Consider the following 9,485-nt stretch of genomic DNA (forward strand, 5'->3'; position numbering starts at 1 on the left):
TAATTCAAAGAACTAAATTTCATCATCCAATTTGAATATTTCGTTTAATTTTTGTAAAACATTAAAACCATGAAAATTAAAAAGCAAAACACTAATTTTTGCAATTCAATGTGCTATATCTTTTCTTCTCAGACCCTACCTTCCCAGGTTAACTTTCTGTTTCTCAATAAATGAACAAATGAACTGTACAATGCTGCCCACACTGTCTCCTTTGCTTTATAATAAAATGTATAAACTCCCGAACCTCAAATGGTGGTGGCTCCCCCGCACCGGCACATCCAAATAAAATTTCGGACACCTATATCTCTTCAAAAGTTCAAACACAACAGGAGGGGATAGCATCGTTTGTTTCTTCTGCGGACTTGGGTTCGGGCACATACCACCATTTCGCACTTTGAAGAGATCGGGGAGAAGGATTGTCCCAAGTATTCTATAGATCACAAAGAACAAAACTTCAATATTTACATTTTCCCTATGTCGGCTCAAAGTTCCACTTCATGAAGGTCATCCCCAACACTGCCACCATTCATTGGCATGCGCATCAAAGAAGACTCATTTGGCATAAATGTAGAAGGGGGCATGCCCAAAGCTTCCCCTAGAGGTTTTATTTCAGCCGGATTGGGAGGGCTGAATGGATCATTGAAACTTCCACCCCAGGAGGCAGTTCTTCGCGAGTGAGGAGGGAGAGAGGCCTGGCCATTTGTCCCCACACCCTTGCCTGGGACACTACCCATACTCGGGAACCTCTGCATGCCCATTGATGATGAAGGTATGGGAGACTGGAAAGAGTCATATGCAGTAGATGTGGAAGGATCTTCATGGGTTGCAGTGCCTTCTTGCCCATTTTCTGCTATGGCCTCCATTGTCTGTTCACCTGACGATGCTGGGGTGGGAATGAAAAACTTTGCATTTGCAGCAACAGCAGGCTTAACAGAGGGCACAGAAGGTGACTGGAACAAGTTTGTGGGGTTTCTACCACCTTGGTTGAAGGTGTCCACATACCTGCAAAAGGACATAAATATACTCTACCAAGATTAATTTGTGGTCTCCAATTTGTTGCTGGAGATATCAAAAAAGGAATGTTGTTGGAGATAACGAGGAAAGATAATGGACTTTTTTATATAGGTGCTGTACTCCAGAGATTTTCACAAATTCAGTAAAACTCCCCACTCACCAAATAAATAAAATCATACAACCCTGATACTCCAATAAAGTTTAAGGTCAATTTTTCATTATATATCTTTGCAAGCTTCCTCTTTAAAAACCAATAAAGCTCCACCTTCACTTGATTCGATTATTACTATCACCTCATAACTCCACGTGATTCAATCATGGAATTAGCGTAACCATTTATTTGGATAAAAAGGAAAAAAGCAAAACTTTCTTAGTTACCTTGATCGTACACCCATTCTTCCCCTAGCCAAAAACTGATTTGAGCTGGATGGAACATATGGGATTCCTGAATTATGTTCTGAAGGAGGAGTTTTGTAATCTGGACTCTGATTCATTGGAGTCCCTTCTTTCTGCATTGCAGCTTTCAAATTGTAATCTGACAAACCATTCTGGAAGGCTGCAGTTGTTGGAGGCGGTGGCAAGGCAGCTTCCTCAGCTGGTAGCTCCACACCTTCCTCTACCCATCTCTTCTGCTTTTCATCATAATAGAATTTGTTCTTTTCACCTAGCTTAGCCTTCAGCAGCAATGCAGAATAAAAAAATCATTTAAAAGGGGTATCAAGAAAAACATTAACCATAATCAAGAAAAAGACAAACATGAAAAAAAAAATGGAGAGAAGTCTAAAAAATAACAATTTTCCAAGTCACTACCTGTCGACCCGAGCGAGGCCCTAAAACTAGCCCGACAGTCTTTTGCAACAACTGAGAGCCAAAACCAAAACGAGCAAAGCGTGATGACCCAACTGAAGCTTTCCCTTGGTCATTTGTTGAGGTAATGTCTTTCGATGAATCAACCTGATCCCATCATAAGTTGGTAAAATTGCAAATTTTATTCAACCAAGTACACATAACGAAGAATTAGATACAGATCCCCAAGTTGGGAGACACTCTATACCTGTCTTGGAGTTCTACCAAAGTCTGGCTCTGAAACACTTCTATTAACCATTGTCATTCTATTACCATCAGCCCTCCAATCACTTATGGGCTCCATTGAAGCAGAAGGCATTAATGATGAAATGGCCATTGTTGACTGACTAGTCGATACTCTAGGGCCGGTGGGCTGCGGATAGTGTTCATTCCCAGCAACACTCCCTTGTGATACTGATGGTGCAGGTGGTGGTAGACCCCCAACAACACGATGGGCAGTACTATCAAAAAAGTTAAGCAATTTGCCAACTAATTTTGTCGGAGCCAAATTTGCAGTGTATCCACCCTGCAATAAGGATGTTCATTGCAAGGGATCAGCAATAATAGCTTATAAGTCAATAGAAACACTAATAGGAATAAGCACCTGTTGATGGGCTCTGATCCTCTCCTCAAGAGATAGAACCAATTGTTTCCATGTTTCCGCTTCAGGAGCTCGAACAGTCTTCAAAGACTTCAATACCGCTTGACAGTATCTGAGTTAACCAAACATGTTTAAAAGGGAAAAGGATGAAAAAATTGCATGAAGCATCAAAATGAAACAATTCCTACTTACTTCAAAGAGTCAGAAACCTTCCCTACTTCAACTAGCATGTGTGCATATATGAGCTTATATGGTTGAAATGGTATCAGGATAAACTGAGAGTTCCCAAGCACCTTGGAATATTCATATAACTCGGTCCTCTGTCCAATGCCATCAGGTATCTTCAGTACTTCAGTATGAATTTTCCATAAAGCATCATTTACTATATAAATTAATGTAAGGGAATAAGTGCTTGAGAAAATGAAAAGACACTGTGATTGACAACCACGAGAACATCTGAGCTTAGGCTAATCAAAGCTAAACAAGAAAGGGACAGTGAATTAAGCATCAGGCCATTACTTAGAGATAATCCTACAATGACAGCTGCAAGGCCTCCAACATAAAAGGTGCAACCACAAGGAAATTTCAGTTTATGCGCACAGCCACAAAATATAAAAAGCTCTAAATATGTTTAGTTTCAGTCCAGCAATCTCAAAGAAAGTTAAACCATCTTGCAACCACTAGAATTCCCGAACTAATACATGCACTATCAACAGAGTGTGCTGATTGGAATCTGAAAGCACCTGAATAGCCTCTGGACTAGCATAGGTTCGAGGACATTTCCAGTGATCTGCTCCAATTAAACAGAGTCTGGCACTGTCCGAGTATGACTCAAAGTTTGCTTCCGCAACTAAATAGCAGATGTGCGCAGCAGTAATCTGAAACAGGACTCAAGTCTTTAGGTTCAGGAATAAAAATTGTTCCCAAAAAAAAAACAATAAGCAGTATAAATCATAGGACATGATACAGTACCTCACTTCTTTCCTTCCACAAGCAATCTCCAAGATGAATGAGCACAAGTTCATCATCCTTTGTTCTGTTTGCAGTTATTACTGCCAAATTTTCCTCCCAGTCATCAAGCATAAAATTGGCTCCACTCTGTAATTTCACCATAAAAAAATAAGGCTATGGTTCCAAGTCATAGATGCTAACAGAAGAATTTGGTATAATTTCAAAAGATGCCAACAAGTAGCAGCTAGATCAATTTTGCACTTTGGTTACAAATTACAAAACCTCTAATAGTTTTGAGGGTACAAAGTGTACTTTTTCCTATCATCGTTTCATAAATGTTTTTCAATATTTTTTTTTTTTATAAGTAGTTTTGAATGAAATAACTATAATAATGTTAGTCTTTAATTTTACTCAGAAATCGGTTGAGTTTTCTTCATAAAATATTTCAAAAAGACTAGTTAGAAATGGCCCATTTGGGCCACCTCCTAGCTAGGTTAACCATTCGAGGCCCATAACTCATGTGGGTCCATAATAGTTCATTACACAGCCAACTTGGCCAAATGGCCCAAAACGTATCTAAAATTTATCACTTTGTAAAATTTGGATCAAACAACCTATTGAACATGTCTTCAACATAAAATGCTTGTCCTTAATAGGAAACCTCTGCCTGGATACAGCGTAACCTTTCTTTTCTCAAATACCAAAGTGTATAATTGCGTAATGTGAAAAAGGAAAATGATAATGTAGCAACAAACACGACAATGAAAAATTCTTAAATCAATACATCACCTGGGCAGGCTGTTGATGCATACTAACAGCACCCCGAAGACCTGGATCAGTTGTGCCCGAGGAAAAAACTTCTGCAGGTTGCCCTGCAATTAGGAGGCATAAAGTACGAAGAGGTGATCCGGCAACCAGCTGGCGAAGCGCCATTTGCTTCACAGTATCAACATAGTACTGCATTGGTCCAAGCCGGCACCCCCACCACAATGAAGAGAAAGAGGAAGAAGGTGAGAAGATGTAAGCTCAAAACTCTCTACCAAACAAATGCAAACATCTGGATTGACTGAAACGGACAACAAACCTGATCACCAAGCTGTGAAGCAAGCACAAGTGCAGGTCCCCACAGCTGACCTTCTTGTGCACATTCAAGAGCCTCTTTCTTTCTACCAGAAACCAGGAAACTTTGTACCTCAGAAGCGGTTGCCTGTAAAGCAAGTCAAAATTTTACAGGATTGTAAAAAATCCGGTAAAGTGGGGAAGAAAGGCAAAGCAATTTATCACATACCATTATTTGTCCTTCAGAAGGCAATTTCTGCAAACTGTGGCTAAGAGCACCATACTCACTGAATTGAGTACCATTCCACTTGGCAGATGCAAAAAGTTTAGCAACTGCTGATTCTGGAGAATCATTTTCCTATTCCAAATACAGAGCAAAGACATTACCAAATGCCCTATTTATAATATCCAAGGCCAGGCTGTTCTTAAAGAATACAATTGGCTGGAAGAAAATAACAGCGAAGATATGACTGAAAAGATATACAGAAAAGATACGACTGAGGGAAGCAGGCCAACTGAAAAGTTTTTATAATATCGCAATAAATGCAACCTAAAATAATTTTTCACTGTATACATGGGCTATGCCCATTTGTTTTCTTTTCAATAAAATTTTATTTTACCTATGAAAAAAAAATAATTCATGGAAACATGAGAAACAAAAGTATTAAAATAATCAAGAATTATCTCTGCTTCTAAAAGCATCACATGAGAAAGGAACATCATTGGAAAATCCCAGTATTTTTATTTTCATACTTGGAAGTACCCTGGTTTTAAGTGTACTGACAGATGGATTTCCTAGATGGCGTCTAAGAACCCCCTAGAAGAATGATGTAACCATTTATTTTGAAGACAAACCTATTTACTAACAGTATCACCTAAACTCAAAGGAGCCTTAATCCCAACTAATTAGGATTTCCAAATGGATAATTTTACCTCATTCGGGCCCTATATACCTAATAAGTTCTCTTTTAATCACGTCATATATCATTGAGAATTTTTTTGACGTCCTTGTAGCATCAATAAATGCTATAAATAGAATAACAATGCAAGTCTTCTTAGCTGTTCTCATTTCATGCCTCAGCTTTTAGACCTACATCATTCTATTAAATGAAAGAAAATGGGAAGGACATGGGGCTATGGCGAGCATTTATGTCACATAGATTATTACTCTGTAATTTTATGAAGAATACCCTACCATATATATGTCATTAACCATAAAAATGAGGCACTTGAGTACTCTAGTATCAAGAAAACATGGAAGTATTAAAACTAATATTAAACAGCCTTGGCAATAATTTACGAGCAAATAGAAAGCAAATTTAAATTTTAACTCCTAAAGGGTTACCACAATTATGAATTTGCCAAGGCCACACCCACAATTTTTCATGCACAACAGGTAGAAATTGAAGGGCTGAGTCATTGATCAACCTTTCAAGAGCACAGCCAGCAAGTAAGCAAAAGCACAGTGAGAATTCATCACAATTATTGTTCTTCTACTACATTCGGGTATATAATAGATGTTACAAATTTCTCATCAAATAAATAATAATAATCATATAATAATAAATAAAGGAAAAGGTTTGACTTACCCTCAACACAGTGTCGGCACCAAACGGAGATCGAAGTTTTCCATAATGTTGGCAAGCAATTTTAAGCAAAGAAAGAAGCAACCTCAATAGTTCACCCTTTTTATAATCTACGTCAGGTGATTCACAGCTTGTTATCCTCTCGTCAATCCACTTGTTCAACTCTTTACTTCCAACACTAGCACCAACCAATGGACCTGGAAAGGACTGTTGGCACAAAGCACGAAAATAACCAGAGGCACCCAATCCACAGCTTGACATATCAGTGTTTTCCATAACAACTTCCATCAAGTTCATTATAGAAATTGAGCCTCCTCCAGGATCCTTCACGTAAAACAAAATTAGGTAATTAGCTCTTTCATATATCAATATTAGCATGTTCCTTTTGGTCAACTCCCCGAAAGAACTGAGAGGAAATAAAAAATATATTGATTCTAAAGAAGCAAAAAGATTCACTCAACAAATTATACAGCAATTTGATGTTTCAACAATTTTTTTTTTTCCACAGAAGATGCCTTATGGGACACCATGTCTCAGATAACACAGAAAGGACAAATTTTAGAAAGATATTCTTATTTCCTTGTCTAAGTTTTTGCCAACCCAGAAAAGCATGAAAAAAAAACAAAAAAAAAAATCGAAAGAAAAAGGAGAAGATTCCAAGGCCCCAACCTGGCTTCCATACGATGAGCTACTGAGAGAACTTTTATCTTTCATTACAATGAGTTTTCCGCCAAACCCAAAAGTTACCAGGGCATGTGGAGGACGCCCAGCAGATGATCTTCCAGCATTGGGAGCATAAGTCCGATGGCCACTCTCAAACGATTGAGGTGAAAGATTTGGGGGTTTGTGACTGCCAAAGTAATTGTTCGAGAATTGTGTTTGTTCATCTAGTTTTGTATTTGCCTGCTTAAACTGCTGGCTAAAGTTCCCATCAGGGATAAAGTTATTGAATTCAACAGTACTATTAGCCTTACCATGAGCCTGACTTGCTTCATTGTATATTGAAACTGTTCCGAAGGAATTCAAGGACTTCTGTTGGTTAATGTTTAAAGAAGACTTGGAACCATAAGAATTGTCCAAGTGCTGGTTTCCACTCAAAGTCACAAAAGCCTCGCTCTTTGGAACAGCTTCAGCTGACCATGCATTCAAATGTTGCTGATAATCATTGCTATAGGTCGCAAAAGCCTCACTTTTTGGAACAGTTTCAGCTGGCCACGCATTCAAATTTTGCTGATAATCATTGCTATAAGCCCCAGTCCAGCTTCCATCTGGGCCTTGGCTACCAAAACCTTGTCCATAATTATCAGCTTGCAAGTACCCGCCATATAAGCTATTACCATTCTGATGAAAATTACCAGTGGAAACAAACCCATTTTGATGCTCCTGATCATGGGCCTGTGCTGTCGATTGAATGGAGGCATTGTAGGTATCCAATGCCCGCCATTCTTGCGCAATTGTGTCGTAATACCAACCTGGGTACAGAGGATCAAAAACCATATGCTCTGGGTACCCGTTATTACCTTGGGAAACCTGACTCCAGTTAGATACACTCTCGGCCGTGCTAGTTTCGGTCACAGTTTCTACAGCTGGCTGAGCAGCCTGCTGCAAGTAAGAAACGTCCGTTTTCTGATCAGAAACAACACCCCAATCACTTCCTGTATGATGAACATCGGTTGCCATAGTATCATAACCATCCACTTGATGCCATTGCCCGGTATTGGGGTCGTACTTCCATCCCGGATACATATTTTCCCAGGACTGACTACTATTTAAATCCTGCACATTTGTACTTTGTTCCATTGATGCACCATAAACTTGACTCTCCTGATAATTCACATAATTAACAGAATTATTCATTCCATCAGCTCCACATTCCTCATGGGCCGATACAGTTTTCGCCTGGCCATTCAAGTTATCACCGACATCCCCCGGGAAAGCACCAGAATCCCCACCCAAATCATTGAAAAAATCTGAGTACGAGCCGAACCCTTTACTGCTGTTCTGCTCTGAGTCCGCGTGAAAAGAATTCCAGCCCACCTCCTTAACCCCAGACACTCCGGATCCACTGCTCTTGCTCATGGTCGAGTCCGATGTGAATTCGGATCCTATCCCATCATTACTAGACTCGACCATACTATCACACCCAACCGAATTCGATGAAACCAATGAATTCATCTCTTCAGCGTGAGCACCCAACGACTCTGCAGCGCCATCCACGCGATCCTTTTCGGTTTTCGCTTTGAATTCCAACATGCTATCATCGCCGCCGCCGCCCAAATCCCCAGATGCATTTCCAACCTCTCCGATGTTCAGATTCGCGAACGCTTTCGCGTCGTCGGAATCATTACCATCAGTGAACTGAGGATTTGATCCGGTTGTGGTAGGCCCAAACTCATCGTGTACCAGTTTATCGAAGAAATCCTCGTCCGTCTGATCCTCCACCTGGAATGGAGGATTCGAAGCCATTTATCAAACCCTAACCCTTCCCGATCCCACCAAAATTCGCTAAATTCCCCACCGAGTACAACCCCACCCCCAAATTTTCCACGAAGTAATAACTCGTCCGAAAGCGGAACCTCGAAATTCGAGCTGAAAGATTAACAAAACCTCGAGATCCAAAGCCGAAACGCAGAATCTCACCTCAAAATCAGAGATTCCCCCGAACCTAACCCTAAATCAAAGATACATGGCCCTTGAACGAACAAGATCAACGGTTGATAAAGTTGAAATCCTAGAGCAATAAATCAAGAAAAAACCACCAAAATTATGCGAGATTCGGCCTGAATTCAACGCATTGAGTTGAAGCCAAAGTAAATAATTAAACAAAATGCCAAAAATAGCTTACAGATCCAGAGGAGGAAATGTCGAAGAGAAACACAGAGTATTTGAGCAGAGGAGAGCCTCCGATCTCGCACCCACCAAGAGCTTCGTTTATTATTTATTATTATTTTCGAATTTCTTTTATTTTAGTTTAGATTATTATATATTATTATCTCTTTATTTACCGCCGGATATGTTTGAGGAGCGATAATAGCTGGGTTTGTGCATGCAAATTGCTTTGTTGCACCTTCCTAATATTTTTTTTTTCCCAAATATAAAATAAAAATTAAATAAATTTAAATATATATATAATATATAGATATATATCTCACATGGAAAGGTTACCGTGGCCACATTATACTCTATTTCCTTTTTTATTTTAACAAAAATTTTATATGTAATAATTTTTAAGTATTTTTTTATGTACTCTAATAATATGATTAACAACATCATTTTTTATTATAAAATAATTGATTTAATCAATTACATCAGTAAAATATGTAAAAAGTACATAAAAATGACTGTATGTAGTAAAATTTTTTTATTAGCCGATCACATTATATTCTAGAGAAAAGATATTTGTAATTGTGAATTGTGTAACCGTCGCG

At 39.0% G+C, this 9,485-nt stretch overlaps 1 protein-coding gene across 1 annotated transcript; it reads right to left on the bottom strand.

Moving 5' to 3' along the window:
• LOC122280924 (protein transport protein SEC16B homolog) lies at positions 1 to 9,061 on the bottom strand. The gene is made up of 14 exons (XM_043092057.1): positions 8,903 to 9,061; positions 6,727 to 8,788; positions 6,061 to 6,381; positions 4,701 to 4,829; positions 4,497 to 4,619; positions 4,202 to 4,369; positions 3,434 to 3,559; positions 3,205 to 3,339; positions 2,654 to 2,781; positions 2,465 to 2,573; positions 2,069 to 2,386; positions 1,825 to 1,968; positions 1,393 to 1,688; positions 1 to 1,002 (listed from the first exon to the last, which is right to left on the bottom strand). The coding sequence occupies exons 2-14, from the start codon at positions 8,521 to 8,523 to the stop codon at positions 483 to 485; spliced, it is 4,314 nt and encodes a 1,437-aa protein (XP_042947991.1). The 5' UTR covers positions 8,524 to 8,788; positions 8,903 to 9,061; the 3' UTR covers positions 1 to 482.
• Positions 9,062 to 9,485: the final 424 nt, after the last annotated feature.

Source organism: Carya illinoinensis, chromosome 11 (genome assembly GCF_018687715.1).
Source record: "Carya illinoinensis cultivar Pawnee chromosome 11, C.illinoinensisPawnee_v1, whole genome shotgun sequence".
Lineage (NCBI taxonomy): Eukaryota > Viridiplantae > Streptophyta > Magnoliopsida > Fagales > Juglandaceae > Carya > Carya illinoinensis.

Coding starts and splice junctions, on each gene's coding strand:
- LOC122280924 (XM_043092057.1), bottom strand. CDS start 8,523: ATGGCTTCGAATCCTCCATTCCAGGTGGAGGATCAGACGGACGAGGAT. Junction 3,340..3,433: donor TGTGGAAGGAAAGAAGTGAG/GTACTGTATCAT, acceptor GTCCTGTTTCAG/ATTACTGCTGCGCACATCTG. Junction 2,387..2,464: donor GGATCAGAGCCCATCAACAG/GTGCTTATTCCT, acceptor TCCTTATTGCAG/GGTGGATACACTGCAAATTT.